Source organism: Onychostoma macrolepis, chromosome 05 (genome assembly GCF_012432095.1).
Source record: "Onychostoma macrolepis isolate SWU-2019 chromosome 05, ASM1243209v1, whole genome shotgun sequence".
Classification (NCBI taxonomy): Eukaryota; Metazoa; Chordata; class Actinopteri; order Cypriniformes; family Cyprinidae; genus Onychostoma; species Onychostoma macrolepis.
In genome coordinates, this window is record NC_081159.1 from 44,593,734 (window position 1) to 44,613,007 (window position 19,274).

Here is a 19,274-nt window from a genome sequence, read left to right on the forward strand (position 1 = left end):
GTGTGTCTCTGGCTGTGATCGCGCGCAGACCGGCGAGAGTGTGTTAGCGTTAGCGCCGCTAACGTGACAGAGGAGGTTTCAACAGGCTGTCGCGCGTTTCTCCGTTATTAAACTCATAATCCCGCCGGCAGAGTTCGTGAGTAGCTTTTATTCTGCAGATCAACAGACGCCAGGGTTCAGAATATGAGCGCTGTGAGAGAGGTTTGCAGCGGCGCGCTGGTGTTGTCGTGTTTATTGACTGCTAGCTCTTAGCGGATAGCACACAGATAAAGATTACGGCTCTGTCCTAAAGCCTGCCGAGGCGCCTATCTAGACAGCATCTCTCGGGAGTAATTGCGCAGTTGATTTATTAAATGCAGGTTCACTCGTGTAAAGTGCTGTGAATGCTGCTGTGTGTAGGCGACGAGGGTCTGAGACACGGACTGGCGAGCTGTTGTTTGTTTATTGCTTTGTTTCTCATTAGTCCAGTTAACTAGAAATACTGAAGGTCAAAATCTGCTTAGTCTGGTGTGGATGGTTGTCAGATGAATGATTGACTTCATTGATTTCATCTGATTTTTTTATTATGCTGTTTGTATTGTTTTGATCTGTCAGAACTGACTTCTAGGGCTGTTTTATATTACTATATATATATATATATATATATATAAACATTATACACTGTGTGTTGTTTTATATTGAACACGTATGGGCTTACTTTTCTGTGTTTTGTTTTTCAATGTTAGTCGAGGTTTAATGCACAAAAACGTTTAGTTTTTCCATTTTTTTGGTTATTTTTATCCTCTCTTTGGATTGTTTTTTTTTTGCTACTAGACTTTTAAATATGTAAATGACTTCTGTTGTGATTGGATAATCTCTTTTTATCTGAAATAAGCATATAACTCGGGCTGTTAAATAATGAATGGGTTGTTTCAATAAAATATTAAGACAATTTAGGCTATTTTGACGTTTCTGCCACAGAATAAAAATAGAAAAGGTTTTTAGGTGTTTTTTTTTCTTGCAATTCTGACAGAAACTGACATGATATAACGGATAAAAACACAAAATTGCGAGGGGAAAAAAGTCAGAATTGTGAGAAAGTCATAATTACCTTTTTTAGTTTTTATTCTGTGGTGGAGACAAAAAACAGAATTGCAAGATGAAAATGAAATTGTCAGAAAAACTAATAATTTTGAGTTTGTATCTCACAATTCTGTGTTTGGTAACACTTTACTTAAAGCCTTTATGCATAATTAAGGCACCTTATAATGCATTGTACGATCTTGTGAATAATTATAACCACAGTTAATACATTATAACACTTATCAATTTATTGTTACACTTTGCATTTTAAATTCCATTAATGACAAGATATAATGTATTGCAACGCACATTATGAATAATTATAATACATTATATGCTTTAATACCCCTTTAAAATGCATTAAACAAAGGCTTTAAGTAAAGTGTTACCTGTGTTTATATCTTGCAATTCTGCAAAAAATAAAAGCCAGAATTGAGAGACATAAACACAAAATTGTGAGAGAAAAATGTGCAATTCAATTTAAAAAATTTTTTTATTCTGTTTCTATCCATAATAGATGTTCACATCATATCATGTCCTATTTTAGTTCTAGTCATAAGTAATTTTTTTAAATGAAAAATAGTCTGTTGATCATTATTCATTTGTGAACCTGGATCACAAAACCAGTTTTAAGGGTCAATTTTAGGAAATTGAGATTTATAATAATAAGCTTGAATAATGAATAAATAATTGAATTAAATAAATTGAATAAATAATCTTTCCATTGATGTATGGTTTGTTGGACAATATTTGGCTGAGATGCAACTATTTGAAAATCTGGAATCTGAGGGTGCAAAACAATCTAAATATTGAGAAAATCTCCTTTAAAGTTGTTCAAATGAAGTTCTTAGCAATGCATATTACTAATCAAAAATTAAGTTTTGATATATTTATGGTAGGAAATTTACAAAATATCTTCACGGAACATGATCTTTACTTAATATCCTAATTATTTTTGCATAAAAGAAAAATCTATAATTTTGACCCGTACAATGTATTGTTGGCTATTGCTACAAATATAGCTGTGCTGCTTATGACTGCTTCTGTGCTCCAGGGTCACATTTATTAACGTATCATTAACTTTTTTTATCCATTGCTTATGCTCCTCTCTGGATAAAAGCATCTATATGCAGGAATGCAATGTTCTGCACGTTAAAGGGATCATATGACGTTGCTAAAAAGAACATTATTTGGTGTAATGCACTGTGTTTATTTGGTTTAAAGTTTAAAAAACACATTATTTTCCACATACTGTACATCCTCCGTAAAATGCGCTGCACACACTCTAATATTTGGGTTGAACTGTTCTGGAACAGTGTTGTAAATACAACATAACCACTGATTTCTAGTTGTGTCCTCTTTTAGTCTTTGCAACTTCAGGGATCTTATCTATAACAGCTTGTAACACTCCAAAGAGAAAGGGAAACTTGAAATCGCATCATATGAGCCCTTTATAGCGTGTTATGTGTGTGTTTTCTCTCAGGCTGCAGTGAAGCGGTGAATCTCTGGTATCGCCAGGCAGACGTCAGCATGTTTAACCCTCACCAGCAGCAGCAGCAGCAGCAGTTTCATCAGCATCTGCGGCAGCTACAGCAGCTGTTCCAGCAGCAGACGCCTCCTCCACCTCCTCCTCCACCGCAGCCTCCGCCCGCCCATCACATCACACACGCACGGTACCCTCAGCACCACGCTCAGGCCCTTCGCTTTCGTCACACTGTCCACCAGTGCGCTCCAAACCTCGTAGCCTTTAGAGCAGTGCTTCTCAAACTGGGCTACGCGAGCAAAACTCTGAGTTTTTGCATTGATTTAATTCTACTCCGACTTAAAGTAGCATTAAAACCGAGCATGTATTTCTGACAAGCAAAATGCCGCTTCTAATGTAAAAACAGGACACCGGGAGCGCCGTAAACTGTCAAATACATGGTATCCAATCAGCTTACAAGCTTACAACAGTTCAACAAAAAAGGTAATATTAAGTGAACATTTTAAATAGAATAGTGTCATGTTTGTTATATTTTGTAATTAAATAATAATAGTTTCAATGAAATCCGTATCATCTGGTGTGCAACATACAGCGGTGTTTCGTTAGTGAACGAATCTGCGGCTTTGAATGATTTGGAGAGTCAGTGATTAATAACCCATTCATAACTACAGCATCTTGCTTCGTTACTGAATGAATGAATGAATGACGCGACGCCTGGCTCATTAAGACAGTGACTTGCCGCCACCTGTTGGCTGTTTTATTTTTAAATCTACAAGTATCATTTCCCATCATTTATTGGTTTATTAATTATATTAATAATACACTTAATGGAATGTTAAGAATATGACATAAAACATGATATACAATTAATAAGGATAGAAAATCTTAGTCTCTATAAAGGTGAAAAATGCACCTGTAAATCAATTTAAGGAGGCAAATGTTGTCCTTTATAGAAAGGGTGTGGAAGAGAGGGGTCCGCCGCTGTAAAACATTTGAGAAGAGAGTCTTTCGATCTGATGTTATCTAACATGTAATAAACATAGCATGAAAACTAGCTAGCTTTATGAAGAATATAAGTATATGCATAACTGCAAACCAACTCTTCGACAGATTGCTGTTGTTAGATAAAAGCGGCTGCTAAATGCATACAATTTTGTATATTATAAAAAATGAGTGCTGGTATATGTGTGTGTGTGTACTATCTGTGCTCATTTATTATGTGTATGTACATACACACACACAACATATATTTTGAAAATTTATTTTCATATGATTTATATTATATATAAATATATTTAAAATATAAACAAATTTTTCTTAAATATATACTGTATGTGTGTGTATTTATATATACATAATAAATGTACACAGTACACACACATATATATTATGTACACAAAAACTTTTATTTTGGATGCAATTAATCATGATTAATCGTTTGACAGCAAAATATAACAATATTAAAATTGTGCCTTTTTCAAATCAATATTTTTATTGCAGGATTACAAAAGAAATCTCATTAAAATAAACCTATTATAGGACTCCAGACTGCGAATAAAACTGTCGCATTTGCGACCAAAATTATTAATTTGCGAGTGAAGTATTTGCTGAGGTCGCCACTGGCGACTATATATAATTTACATGTTATGACTTAAAAATTTGTATGTGATGCCTTTTTTCCTGATTGTTTTGCAATCACATGTTTTGTTGTGTTCACGTATTAAACTGAGACGATGCGCATCAAAGTTTTAGTATAAAAAAGTGTTTCGAACAGTCGAGAAAAATCGATATGACGGAGAACTTGTAACTTTTTAATAAACAGCTTTAAAATTATGCCAAATTCATAATGAAATTCAAACAATAAATATGGTTTTAGCGCTCTTTAGCGCCTCAGTTCAAGCCGCAAATGAACCCATTGTATCTTTCTCTTTAATAAAATATTCATAAGTATTAAAAATTATAATATTTATTTTGACCTATGGTTGATGAACATTATTTTCTAAAGGTTAAAAACCTCCATTCATTGACCTGTTCAAATAATTTAAAATATCAATATAACGTTAAATTAATATTTGTAATGTTATTTAACATTTTTTCCTACTGAATATTGTGCTGCACTAAAAAGTATGCATAATTTTATTTCTTGTGATTGTGTACATTTAAAAAAAAAAAAAAAATTACAAATGTATACTTGCATGTTAAAATGGTGCATTTTTAAATCTAATTTTTGGATTGCAATGTTACAAAACTTGTTTACCTCAACAATATGTAGTTTGACCTCCTAAGGTGGATGAATAATGTTTAATGTGGGTTAGACACCACCTTTCACAGACCTATTGTTAAAATGTACAGTTCATTGATATTTATAATGTTGCATTACATAACATTTTTTTAATAATAATGTTTATTTAACATTATTTCCCAAATAAATATGCACCAGTTTAGTTAGTGTTTGAGTAGTACTTAAAAAAAAAAAAATGAAATAAACACAAAACAAAACATAATAATGTTTACTCAATTTATTTTGTGCTGACGAACATGCATGAGTTTATCTGCCCTGTGTTTGTGTGTTTAGGTCCATGGCGGTTCCCGCTCCTGCGCCTCCATCTGCGCGCATGGTGAACCTGTGCTCCGCCACGCAGACCATCATCGCCCCCAACCCCATGCTGCAGGGGGCGCTGCTCATGCAGCAGATGCAGGGTAAGTTACTGCGTCCTAATATCCACCTTTTTCTTCAACGCGGAAGTAAGCCTGTGCGTGAGACTTCCGGTTCATTAGCCGCTATAGGGAACGAGAAGAATAACAACGTGCAGTAAACGGGAAGACTGTTTGCACTACAAACCAGTGTGCGCATAATTAATATAATACATTAAAGTAATATAAGACATATCAATTTTCAATATCAAGCAGCAAAACGAACTGTTTTGTACAGATAAAAATAGCTGGACGCGGATGAGACCGGAAGCTAGACCCATAAAATTCACAAATGGCCCATTTTTATGGCAAGAAAAAGGTGGATATCATGCACTGTATGTGTCCCTGCAGCACAGAAGCAGTCATAAGCAGCACAGCTATATTTGTAGCAATAGACAACAATACATTGTATGGGTCAAAATTATCCTTTTTACTTTTATGCCAAAAATCATTAGGATATTAAGTAAAGATCATGTTTCATGAAGATATTTTGTAATTTTCCTACCATAAATACATCAAAACTTAATTTTTGATTAGTAATATGCATTGCTAAGGACTTCATTTGGACAATTTTAAAGGTGATTTTCTCAATATTTAGATTTTTTTGTTCCCTCAGATTCCAGATTTTCAAATAGTTGTATCTCAGACAAATATTGTCCAACAAACCATACATCAATGGAAAGATTATTTATTCTTATTAAATCTCAATAAAAAAAAAAAAAAGTACCCTTATATTTGACCCTTGTTAAATTAGTAGCATTGATATTTTATTAGAGTTTTTGTTAGTATTTTGTTTTTAATTTTAGTTGAAATTTTGTAATTTTGTTCATTCCATAATGTTTTAAAATATGTGTGCATAGTTTTTATTATTTATTTATTAATTTTAGTTTATTTTTAGTTAAATGAAAATGAAAAATGTTGACTTGTCAGCTAGCTGAAATAAGAAGTTTTTTATATTTTTAATTTAATTTTATATTTATTTTATTTCAAGGAATTCAAATGTTTTTTAATGCTTTTAGTTTTAGTTAACTGTATTAGCTCTGATATTGACAAAACATGTTTCCTTGAATTTTGTTTTTCTTTTCTTTTCAAGTAGTACTCATTTGATAACCTACATTAGATACATAATGAACTATATAATTAATGCTATAATCATAAAGAAATCAAAACAAATGAACGCAACTGCACAAAGAAGAATCATTAAAAATGTAACTTGGTTTTTATATTTATTATAACATACAGCCTAAGCAACATGACGCGACCAAGAGAGGGAAGTTCCCAGAAAACCACGATTGCAAACGAGTAGTTAATATACATTTTAGTTCAATATTTGAATTTATTGAAAGGATATATTGTCAACGTTGACTGTTTTTGCTCCATTTGCTTAATGAAAATAGTTCCAAACGAAGATCAGAGCAGAACAGACTCTCGCAGGTCTGAGCAACACACTGCGGCGTTTTGTTACTCAATGATTCGCGTTTTTGAATTTTGAATCATTTGAGTCAATGATTCAGTGATCCATTCATGAGGACAGGCACTTGCTTCATTCTTGAATGAATCATCTGTCTGAACGAATCGTTTGAAGGCATGCTTCAATGACTCATTAACAGACATTTTACTTTTGAATTTATTCGTGATTCACATTATTCTTTGTAGTGATTCTCATAACTCTAATACAGTCATCGAATTTAATTTTTGTGATTTTAGGGGCAGGGAAAGGGTCTAGACATGAGTTTGATGTGTTTCACCTGTTTAGTGCCGTGTTGTATTGTCTTTGCCCCTGACCTCATCCTGTAAGTGTCGTGTTGACTGTGTTTTTGGTCCTGTGTGAAGCGGGCGGCATGCGTGGCTTTGCGATGGGAGGCCAGCAGTTTCCTCAGTTCTTCACTGCGGGGTCCAGAGCGTCTCTTCTGGGGCCCGTTCCGATGGGGGTCGCCATCAAAACCCCACACATGGGATTCCAGCGGCACTTCGCGCCACACACACGCTATTTCACCAATGTGAGTGTGTTTGTGTGTTCAACTTTTTTTCCATCAGCTGTGTATGGATTGTACATTACATTTTTTTTCTGACATACAACATTAAATAATATATTATGGCGTAGGAGAGCGCAGGGTTAGTTGTAGCACATGTGGTTTCAATATTTCATAACAAAATTTACAGTATTTACTGGTTACCATATCAACATTATATAGAGAAAAAAGTGCGCCAAAATTCAAAAATCGAATTTGAAGCTATCGCTGAACATTTATGTTACAATAGTAAAATTAAATTTCTGTCTGGCTTAAGTAAATGTTTCATCTCAGTTTTTATTATTCATTTAAAATGGGACAAATCTGCTATTATTTTAATCTCCAATCTGTTATTTATCAGTTTAGATAGTTTTTTTTTTTTTAATGCTTCTATAACTAGCAGAAGACAGTTTTAAACTCCAGTTGTGCAGATGATTGTAACACTGCGCTACAGTGTGCCCCGCCGTTATTAAACTATGCTGTTCTATGACATTAGTGCTGTAATTTACACTATTTACTTTAATGAATTTGAATGAGAAATGAGAAACAGGTGAATAAAGACAGACAGTCGATGTTTAATGTTCAGAAATGATTATTTAAAGACATGTAAAGCATTTCGGCTCATGTTGGCCGTCCCATGAAAAACTGCCATTATTTTATTTGTATATATTTTTTCGTGAGATCAGATCATGTTTTAAGCTTTCATACAGTCATGTTACAATGTACCCCACCTACGGGGCATGTTGTCACATTTCACTTCCATTTTTGAGGATAAAGTAAGAAAAATGTATACACTGTAATTATGAAACAAAGCAACATATTTGTACTAGACATGTGTGAAATTACTGTGGATAAAAAATTCACCAGATGTCAGTAACAAACCAAGTAATCCATACATACAAAAAACCCAAAAAACTAATAAATTCAGAAATTAGGTTCTGTTTAGTAAAATAGAATGACGCGGAGAAAAAGTATTGAACACATGAAGAAAGGGAGCTGCAAAAAGGCATGGAAAGCCTGTAATCTATCAGTGATTAGAAAGCAATCCTGCTCCTCGTCAGTGGAAATTAATATTAGCTGCTTCAGTCCCAACACCTACAGAACCAGGATGATGAAGATGAAACACGGGTGACAATGATCCCAAACACAGCCAAGCAAACTCTCGACGGGTTTCAGAGAAAGAAAATAAAGCTGCTAGAACGGCCAGACAATCACCTGACTTCAATCCAATAGAAAATAAGAACTAAAGGTCAGAGTTCATAGAAGAGACCCACAGATCCTTCAAGATTTGAAGCTTGTTTGTGTGGAAGAATGGGTCAAAATCATAGTCGTAATAGTTTCTCCTGCAGGAGCGTCTTGAAGCTGTCGTTACCAACAAAGGCTTTTGTACAAAGTATTAAATACATTTCATGTGTTCAGTACTTTTTCTCTGTGTCATTCCATTTTATTACACATAACTTCATTTCTGAACTTTTTTGTTTTGTTTTGTTTGTATGTATGGATTGCTTGGGTTGTTACCGACATCTGGAGAAAATGTCATATCGACAGCACCTTTAGAAATCTGTTTACTGGGAAAGATGGTGACGTGACGCGGTGTTTGGTAAACCTGTGTCTCTCTTGCTAACTGAACACACAGGAGTTTCAGGCTCGTCAGCCGGACAGAAAGAGAGAAAACGAGCAGAAAGCTGTGGGCAGCAGCGACAGCCAATCAGAGGCCAGCAGCAGCAGAGGTAATTGTGCATGAACCAAATATATACAGAAATCATGTAATCGTAACGGAAAAGGAGGAATGTTTTAGTAATTCTACAAAACACTTGTTTCCTGAAGAATATCAACATTATACAGCCCTGCATCATATTTGCTGAATGAAACACTTGTTCCTTATTTTGTGCTGCTTATTCCAAAAAATAGTGTCAGTTTTGGTCTTGCATGTCACATTTTCTCACAAAATATGTGGTCCGTGCTGGCAAAATGAGTGTGAATGCGCACAGGCTAATTTTGAGCTACATGCAAAAAAAGTGAAAAATGTCGAATTTGTGGTTTTCACAAAAATGAGTTCATTAAGCCCTCGTCTAGCGACCCCAATACTCTGAATAGTAATTAAACATCTGTCAAACAATTAATCGCATCCAAAATAAAAGTTTTTGTTTACATAATATGTGTTTGTTCTGTGTATATTTATTATTTGAAGAGTTCATTTGCAAAAACGCATAACTCCATTTTTAACAATTTTCAAAAATCATGTTTTTTCATTGTGCGTTCCAGTTAATCTCAAAACAAACTGCAGCTGGGTGATTTTGATTAGGTTAAAAAATAAATAAAATACACAGCTAACTAACACAATAAAAACATGATAACATAATAAAAAACATGATTTTTGAAAATTAAAAAAAACTGAGTTATCTGTCTTTGCGAATAAACTTTTCATTTATATAAAGACACACACATGCATGTATATATTTCAGAAAAAATATTGTTTGTATATTAAATGTATAAATATATACATGTAAATATTTTCAAAATATATATTGTATGTTTGTGTATTTATATATACATGATAAATATACACAGTACACGCACATATATTATGTAACATGAAAGTGATTTTTACATTTGATTTTGTTTTTCTTGAAAACTTTTGTTTAGATGTAAAATTAAAAAGGTAATGCATTATTTGTTTCTTATATTTGTTCTACTGTTTTTTTTTTTTGTTTTTTTTTTGCATCTGTTCTATATTTATTTATTTAACTATATTGTGATTATTAATAATTATTAAGAAGAGAACTGGAGGAAAAGATGTAATGTTGCTGTAACTTTAACTCAGTTTTTCTCAATATTGACCGACTCTATCGACTTCAAACAGCTCTAGCTCAGTCATTTTTTTCATCCGATTCCAAAAACAATCATACATCATTTTGAAGGTCTTTTAATGGATAATGTGACAATAAAAAGAACCCATTTTTGACTCATTTTGCCAGCACAGGTCACAAATGATGCATTTCGGAGCATTTTTGCTTTTGATGACCATTTGTAAGATGAAGAAATCTCGTATCCTCCCTTAATCAGCAGAAAAACACCACAAAGACATGATTCTTGTCTGAATCTGAGCCAGATTTCACATTATTTTATGCCTGATCCTGATTTTAAAGTTAGAATTATGGTCGGTAATAAAAGAAAATGCAAGCATGATGTTTTCTGCTTTTACTGCATTCAAACAGCCACAGAAAATCACAGAGTTTGTGAAGAAGCTTATTTATTAACTTGTGTTCATGTAAAGGTTTTTGACATTAAGTAGTATTTAGATATGTTTCCACTCCTTTGAGGATTGTAAATTAAATTATACTTTTTGAACACATTTTTATCATTAAAATCAAAGCTTCAGACATGTATCTGTTTTTGTTTTGATAAATGCATTAAAGCTGATACATATAAATAGTTTGAAAAATCTTCATTATTTTGTGGCATGATGGGAATTTTATTCATATTTTTTAACTCAGAATCATCAAATTGAGTATATTAGATCTTTTTGCATATCTGCAGATTTTTTTTTAATGCAGTGCTGATTAATACATACATGAACATATATAATCCACACACACCCAATAAAATAATCAAATCAGACAGTTTATTTTATACAGTAAACAAGTGAAATAAACAAATGCACAAAATATGCAATGCATAATAGAAATGAATTTAAAATCTAGGAAATGTCTGATTATAAAACTTCTTTGCAAATGTGCTATATTGGGAAGTACCCAAAGTACATTTCAACACTATTCAACAAAAAGTAATGTAAGAGATGCAATAAAATGTTTAGAGCTGTTATAATCTTTCTTTACAGACTTGAATGATTGTTTTTGAAAAATATATAGAGTTCTGATGGCCATAAATCATAAAGCATGTGTGTTTTGATGTGAACAGCAGATGAAGCGTCCGCTGCAGGCGACCCGGGATCTCAGGAGTCTTCAGAGCAGCCCGACGAACCAGCGGCCAAGAAACACAAAACACAAGAGTCAGTGGCTTTACATCTCTATTAATGGCAGAAATGTCCTTAAAGACAACGGTTACTTTCTAACTCGGTGTGTTTAAATGCGTTTGAGGAGTGAAGTCCTGTGTTGTGTGTGTTTGTGCAGGTCAGAGGAGCCTGTGGAGACAGAATCAGCTCAGAGCGCTGAATATAAGAGCCCGGGTCCTGCAGGTAGGGAGGATTTCACCTCATTAAACCCTGTTAAAGGAATATTCTGGCCATCTGTGACCAGCTGTCAATGATAAAATCATTTGTTTAAAAACATAAAAAAAAATAGAAATGTGTTGTGCTCTGAGCTGGAAGTCCTCTCTGTGGATGTGCTATGAACGAGTGATCTGATGTGTTTCAGAGCTCACGCTGCAGGAGGGAGGCGGCGTGGACGGAGCGCTGGCCGCTGAAGCGGATGAAGCGAGTCAAGCGGCTGAGGTTTGTGCCGCCATCTCTGTATGATCTAAGAGACCAGATACACTGTTTTCACCATAAAACAGGTGAAAGCATCACACGGATGCACACCGAAGGAGGAGCTCGAGCTGTAGGTAGTCAAGAAGAACTCCTTTTTGTTCAGATAATGTCAAAATGTGTCTTGTTTGTTTATCTTCAGCAGGTTGAAAGCACAGAAGCTCCAGATAAAGACGTGGAGCCGCAGGTCAGCGACGGTCCAGACGACGCCACAGGCTCCGATTCGCTCCCTGAGATCAAGGAGACCACAGACGCTCCCGAGGAGGTCAAAGACGCAGCGGCAGAGACCTCCAACAAGTTCTTCTGCTATATTTGCAACATCACTTGTCATAACCAGCAAGTAAGTTTCTCTGATATCGTTTGCATGACTTGATATGTTAGCTGCATAATTGGTGCATTAATCATGTTGCTTTTCATAACCCTCAGTTTGACCAATGCTTTTGTTCCTCTTTTGCAAGTCACCTCGGATGAACCCGTCTGTTACAGTAAATGCATAACTGTAAAAGTAAAGTTCAAATCTGGTTTGTGCAGAATTTCCAGAGCCATATGAACGGACTGACGCACCAGCAGAAGATGATGGAGATCCAGCACATGAGCAACGCGTGTCTCGTCACGCTGCTGCCGCGAGTCCAGGAGTCCCTGCAAGGAGCTCGCCGAGACGGGTGAGAGATTCTGATGCATGCATTAATGCTTCAGTACCTTACAGGAATCAGCTCATCTGAGATCAGGATGAGTTTGTTTCTTCATCAGGTTTGGAGAAATGGGTCTCTGCATCAGTGTCTCAGCAATGGATGCTCTGCAGTGAATGGGTGCCGTCAGAATGAGAGTCCAAACAGCTGATAAAACTAAAATACATTGAGTGCATAATCTATAATAACGCTTCCTCCAGTGAAAAAGTGTTCTGGTCTGAATCAGGAGAGAAATCTGCACAGATCCAGCAGTGTTTACAAAACAGCTCTAAACTAATATGTGGCTGGATGTTGATGTGAGAGACAACAGCAGATGCACTTTTTCACTGCAGGAAGCGTTATTATGGATTATGGACTCAATGGTATTTTAGTTAAAAGCATCTTAATGCTGGATGTGTTTCAGCTTTTGTCTTCTCCAGATGTTAACTGATGGACTGGAGTGCTGTGGATTATTGTGATGTTTTTATCAGCTGTTTAAACTCTCATTCTGACGGCACCCATTCACTGAAAATGCATTTTTCTGGTTGACAAAATTTTGGTGCATAACAGATCTTAATTGAAGAGGAAAATTTCAGTTATCTTTCCTAAAATGCACACACTATAAACTCTTTTTTGTTCTCAGTCTCATGTTGCAAGAGTGATTGGTGCATGCGCTTGTTTTCACTCCTCTGTTTTAACGCTTCACGTCTGTTTCAGTGAGAAGAGGCCGGGTCTGCAGAGATGGTGCTCCACCTGCCAGACGCACTTCACCACCAACGTCATGGAGCATCGCAGAACCAAGGAGCACAAGGTGGACAGGCCAATGTTCCTAAAAGTAGCTTATAGCTCATAACCGATTCAGGAGAAAATCCTACAAATATTGAGCGTGTCAGTCCTAAATTTGCTCTAAGAGTATTTCACAAAGCGTTTTAGCGCTAAAACTAGCTCCTAAATCTGTGAAAGGTTAGGAGCAGTGAAGAGGAGTCCCGAGCCACAAACTATCCTAAAATAGCTGTTTCCGCCAATCTGCCTCAGAACGTAAACATTTCAGAAACATTTGACGATAATGAGCTTTTTATAAAGGTATCGCCTTTGGTTATCCCAAAATTTTCCTTTGATTATATGCTTGTTTTCATTAATCAGCTCGGCGAGAAGTGACCGCTGTTCTCACGTCCAGTTTGGTTTTCTTTTTACGTTTACATGTCTCACTATCAGCCGTGAGTATTCCACTCTTTTAATTAAAAGGCTGTTTATATGCATATCCGCTAATTGATTACGAGAAGCACACATGTAAGAGGCTGACAATTAGCTGAACATAGACTTGTTTAATTAGAGACACTTAGCCTGTATTTTAAAATCTTTATTTGAATTTGGCAACATAATATCTCGCTGTACAATATTTCTTATTATTTAATTAAAATTAATTTAATTAATAATTTAATTTTAATTAATTATTAGCTTTTTATTAACTCATAAACCCCCTGCAGTTCCTTCACATACCCCAGTTTGGGGAAACTTAACGTAATATAAAGTTTAATGCACTTCATGTTGTTGATAACAACAAATGAAATGTATTTTTATATCAATATGGTACAAGATTATCCTGTTTAAATCAATGTGAAAACGAGATAGGTCAGAGGTAATCTAAAAGTAGTCTGATTATATTACCTAAAATGTGTAAAGTAATGGATTAACTAAAATTTTTGTCCTGTAATTTGGAATCAGTAACAGATTACAGTTTGTGAGTAATGTACCAGCTCTGATTAACCGTAAAGCTCATGGAAATAAAGCTGAGCATCTCTCTCTCTCTCTCTGTGTGTGTGTGTACAGCGCTGTAGCCGCTCGTCCAGCTCCAGCTGCACCGTCTGTAAGCTGCACTTCAGGACTCACAGAGAGTTTGTGGAGCACATGCAGTCGACGGAGCACAAGCAGCGAGTCGAGCAGGTGATGTTCAGATGATGATTATGTCGTGTCATTAATACAGTGAATCAGAATTGATATTTCACACTTGAAATGCATTGAAAAGTGTTGGGGACGAATGTTTCTCTTCAGTAGAGTGTAATATTCATGCACGGCATCTGCAACATGCAATTTCCACAGAATATAACTTTAACTGGTGCTTTAGTTTGTAAAAACGAACTGAAATTGCGTTGAGTAATGCACTCAATATTGTAGTCTGTAGCACATTCAGTGCACTACACTGAAAAAAAAGAAAAAAGAAATGTATATATATATATATATTTCTTTCTTTTTTTTTTTTTTTTAAGTCAAAATAAGGTGTTTTACTTGCCATTTCTGTGGAATTCATTTTGGAATTTTTGAGTTAAAAAGTTGTTTTAAAAATAATTTCTGTATTCATTTCAGTTGAAGTTTTAGTAAGTTTCTTGTGTGTTTTGGATTATGTCTAAATAGTTGTTATTCATTTTATTTCCGTTTTGGTTATTTTAGTACATCTAATTAAACTAAATTAAAATGAGAAAAGTTGCACAGGCAACTAGCTGAAATTAATTTAATTTTAGTTTGTTTTATTTCAAGTAAAAAATTTAAATTTATTTATATGTATTTGTTTTATTTCAGCTAGTAGCCAAGGCAACCGTTCTAATTTTCATTTAGTTTAATTTGAAGTGCTAAAATAACTAAAACCCAATAAACTAAAACTGAGTAAAAAATAAATAAAAACTATATAGATATTTAAAAATGACAAAAACACACAACAAAATTACTAAACCTTTAAAATGAAAATTAAAACATAAGATCTGATTCAAAATATTAACAGAAACTGTAATAGTGAAAATAAAAACATTTTTTAAGGCTATTGTAAGAATGAATTTGAATAAATTAAGTTGTTTTTATGCATTCAAATAATTAGACATGCTAAAACAGAATTTGGTAACAATAAAACATATGGTGAGAAAAAATAAAATAGGATCATTTTTGTGAAATTATGTAGGTTTCATGATTTTAATTAGTTAGACATGCTTTTTGATTAATAAAATTTAATTGAACTGTTACAAATGAGTCCAAAATGGAATCCAGAAAAAAAATGGAAAACTGATTTCATACGGCCCTGACATTAAAACATTAAATTAGTGCTGCCAAACGATTAATCGCATCCAAAATAAAAGTTTTTGTTTACATAATATATATATATATATATATATGTGTACTGTATATGTGTATTATGTATACTGTATATAAATGCACACACATGCACGTATATATTTAAGAGAAATATGTTTATAGGTTAAGCTTTATTTTAAGGTGTCCTTACAGTGTAATTATATATTTAAGTACTGACTAATATTAATTAACTACATGTACTTACTATATGATTAGGATTAGGGTTTGGTTCAGGGGTACTTGCATGTAATTATGCATAGTTTATTGTTGTTATTATAGTAAGTACATGTAACGTGTAACAAGGACACATTAAAATAAAGTGTTACCTGTTTATTTATTAAATATAAATTACATGAATATAAATATATGCGTGTAAATGCATGTAAATATTTTCTAAATGTATATGTGTGTATTTTTATATGTAATAAATATACACAGTACACACACATATATTATGTAAACAAACTTTTATTTTGGATGTGATTTAATCACGATTAATTGTTTGACAGCACTACATCAAATATAAAAATAAGGTCTATTGAGAATATAAAGAGTGAGGTGATCTCTGCTGTGTTTGTCTGGGTCAGCTGTGGAAGGAGCCGGATCTGATGAACGCTGACATGTTTCTGGGTGAAGAGGACGGCGAGTGCAGCGACGACGAGAGGGAGGAAGAGGAGAACGGGAAGGTGAAGATCTTCACGCGTGTGTGTGTGTGTGTGTGTGTGTGTGATGCTGAGCTGGTGTGACTCTGTGTGTGTCCTGCAGGAGGGCTTGTCTGCGCAGATGGAGGTCACACTCGAGGATCTGACCGAAGACGAGGAGTTCGACTCGGACACGGTGTACGGTGAGTAATCATCTCAGGGTTTACTGCCCTTTTATCACTTACAAAACATACTAGCAGCCTTGATGAGAAGACACTTTGTCTTCAAATGTTTTTGAGTGATTTTGTGTTCATTTGTGACCCTGGAGCATGAAAACAGTCATAAGTAGCACGGGTATATTTGTAGCAATAGCCAACGATACATTTTTCTTTTATGCCAAAAATCATTAGGATATTAAGTAAAGATCATGTTCTGTGAAGATATTTTGTAAATTTCCTACCGTAAATATATCAAATCTTAATTTTTGATTAGTGATATGCATTGCTAAGAACTTCATTTGAACAACTTTAAAGGTGATTTTCTCAATATTTTGATTTTTTTGCTCCCTCAGATTCCAGATTTTCAAATAGTTGTATCTCAGACAAATATCGTCCGATCCTAACAAACCATACATCAATGGAAAGATTATTTATTCAGCTTTCAGATGATGCATAAATCTAAATTTCCAAAAAAATTACCCTTATGACTTTCTTTGTGTCCCCTTCCATTTATTTCTTATATTTTCTTTTCTTGGTCTTAAATTTACCTTTACAAAGCCTACAGAAAGTTCATGTATAACAACAATTTAATGTGCTCTAATTCAGTTGCTATATCTATATATGTGTGACCCTGGACCACAAAATAAATAAATAATCTTTCCATTGATGTATGGTTTGTTAGGATCGCACAATATTTGTCTGAGATGCAACTATTTGAAAATCTGGAATCTGAGGGTACAAAAAAATCAAAATATTGAGAAAATCACCTTTAAAGTCGTCCAAATGAAGTTCTTAGCAATGCATATTACTAATCAAAAATGAAGTTTTGATATATTTACGGTAGGAAGTTTACTAAATATCTTTACTTAATATCCTAATGATTTTTGGCATAAAAGAAAAACTGATAATTTTGACCCATACAATGCTAATATACCTGTGCTACTCATGACTGCTTTTGTGCTCCAGGGTCACACATCAGTATTATATCACTCCTCTGCTCCCTAAAGATCAGCATCGTCCTCTGAAAGCTGATATCAGTCGATCTGCTGATCAAGTCGATGTGTTTGAAAAGCATTGTTTATCCGATGTGCCGTCTCTGGCAGGCTCGAGTTTCGTGGTGCCCGTGGCTGGTTTTCTGTGTCGTCTCTGTAATCAGTTCTATCACTTTGAGTCTTCGGCTCGACACACACACTGCAAGACGCTCAAACACTTCCAGAGTCTCAAGGTACGATCAAGCTCTGATACACATTCCTCCGGTAAGCTGCAAACGCTAAACTTTGTAGCTTTCTGTCACTTTTTTGTAAAGCTTTATAAATATACACGTTTATTTGTATGTGTTAACAAATAATTATACATGTTATGCATTTATTAAATACTGCAGTTTATAAATTTGATTTCAGTTCAGTTGCGTAGTATTTGCTTGTTTGTTATTTAGATTTATTAATATTTTGTGTAAATTGTTTCCTGTTTCAGTTTAATTCTAGGCTCAGTTTCTCTGTTTTTGCCGGATAAACACTTCTTGTGTAATTAATATCATCAGTTTGTTAGTTTATGTTATAGCTAACACTATTCAAAAGTCAGCAGGAAATCAATGTTGACTTTCTTAGTTCATGCTCCTGCTCTTATTGTGAAAAATTGATCAGGGAATTTTATTCCAAAGGACTTGTTTTTGAATAATTTTTCATCTTTTAAAAGACTTAGTTTCTTGTTATTTTTTCAGTCTCATTTTATATAGAGACATTTTCATCATCTTGTTATAGTAAAATAATATTGATAAAATATCCTGCATTTTTATTCAGGAACCAGTGTTATTTCTAAACTTTTATAGCATTTATTAATGTTTAAAATTAGCGTTTATTTTTGTGTTTTCAGTTTTTCATTTTAGGTCATTTTAGTCATTTTGGTATGATTTTGTCATTTTATTTTTTAAATTTGAGATATTTAGGTTTTTATGTTTATTTTAGTTTTAGTAATTTAATTTAATTTTGTATTCATTTTGGTTATTTTTTTTTAAATTTTCAAGTAGCTGCCAATTAACTTCTAATTTTGATTAACTTTTTTTTTTGTGTTTTAATCTAATATTTATGTTTTATATTATTTTATTTACATTTATATTCAGTTTTAATGAGTGCTGTCAAACGATTAATCGCGATTAATTGCATCCAAAATAAACGTTTTTGTTTACATAATGTGTACTGTGTATATTTATGATGTATATATAAATACACACACATGCATTTATATATTTATGAAAAATATGTTGTTTATGTTAAATATATTTATATATAAGAACATAAAAATGTACATGTAAATATTTTCTAAATATTTACTGTCTGTGTGTGTTTATATATACATAATAAATATACTCAGTACACATATTATGTAAACTATTAATTGTTTGACAGCACTAGATTTAGTTAACAATAACACTGTATTAAATATCCTATTTTACATCATATTATGGAAGCAAAATGATTTGTGAATAGTGTTTCCTATTGACACGTTATTTAAATCAGCTTCCTCATAATTAATTGAATATTATTATAAATGTATTCCCTCTGATATGAGCTTTAGAAAGGCATCAGAATTGTGAGCAGTCATGTTAAATTAGCAGTAAAGTGCATCAGTTGTCAATGATAATGTTGGCTTGTCATTGTGCAGCGTTACAAAGCCTTAAAGAAGCACGAAGACTCCGGCTCAACCTCAGCAGAACCAGCAGACCACATCAGTCCGGATCAAACCGCTCTCCTCCCGAAACCAGCCCCGCAGACCCTACAGTCCTGCAGCAGTACCTCACATCCCAGCGCCAGCAGCAGCCACGCACAGGAAGTGCAGCCGCTCACACAGGAAGTGCAGCCGCTCACACAGGAAGTCCATACACTCACCCAGG

At 34.0% G+C, this 19,274-nt stretch overlaps 1 protein-coding gene across 3 annotated transcripts in view; it reads left to right on the forward strand.

Annotated features, from left to right (window-relative positions):
• The window catches only part of ciz1a (cdkn1a interacting zinc finger protein 1a), a 22,701-nt gene continuing 3,427 nt past the window's right edge, over nt 1–19,274 (forward strand). Inside the window, exons 1-16 of one of the 3 annotated variants that reach the window (XM_058775553.1) lie at nt 1–136; nt 2,546–2,735; nt 5,121–5,245; nt 7,073–7,239; nt 8,888–8,981; nt 11,173–11,263; nt 11,385–11,449; nt 11,628–11,704; nt 11,880–12,077; nt 12,269–12,399; nt 13,123–13,216; nt 14,236–14,349; nt 16,113–16,211; nt 16,291–16,369; nt 17,488–17,609; nt 19,046–19,274. The exon at nt 19,046–19,274 is cut by the window's right edge and continues 3,427 nt beyond it. In XM_058775553.1, the coding sequence (XP_058631536.1) occupies nt 2,593–2,735; nt 5,121–5,245; nt 7,073–7,239; nt 8,888–8,981; nt 11,173–11,263; nt 11,385–11,449; nt 11,628–11,704; nt 11,880–12,077; nt 12,269–12,399; nt 13,123–13,216; nt 14,236–14,349; nt 16,113–16,211; nt 16,291–16,369; nt 17,488–17,609; nt 19,046–19,274 (1,828 nt within the window). In that variant the 5' untranslated portion in view covers nt 1–136; nt 2,546–2,592. Of the gene's footprint in view, nt 202–2,545; nt 2,736–5,120; nt 5,246–7,072; nt 7,240–8,887; nt 8,982–11,172; nt 11,264–11,384; nt 11,450–11,627; nt 11,705–11,879; nt 12,078–12,268; nt 12,400–13,122; nt 13,217–14,235; nt 14,350–16,112; nt 16,212–16,290; nt 16,370–17,487; nt 17,610–19,045 lie in introns of all 3 variants that reach the window. The other 2 variants (XM_058775555.1, XM_058775554.1) reach the window with 2 other exon arrangements.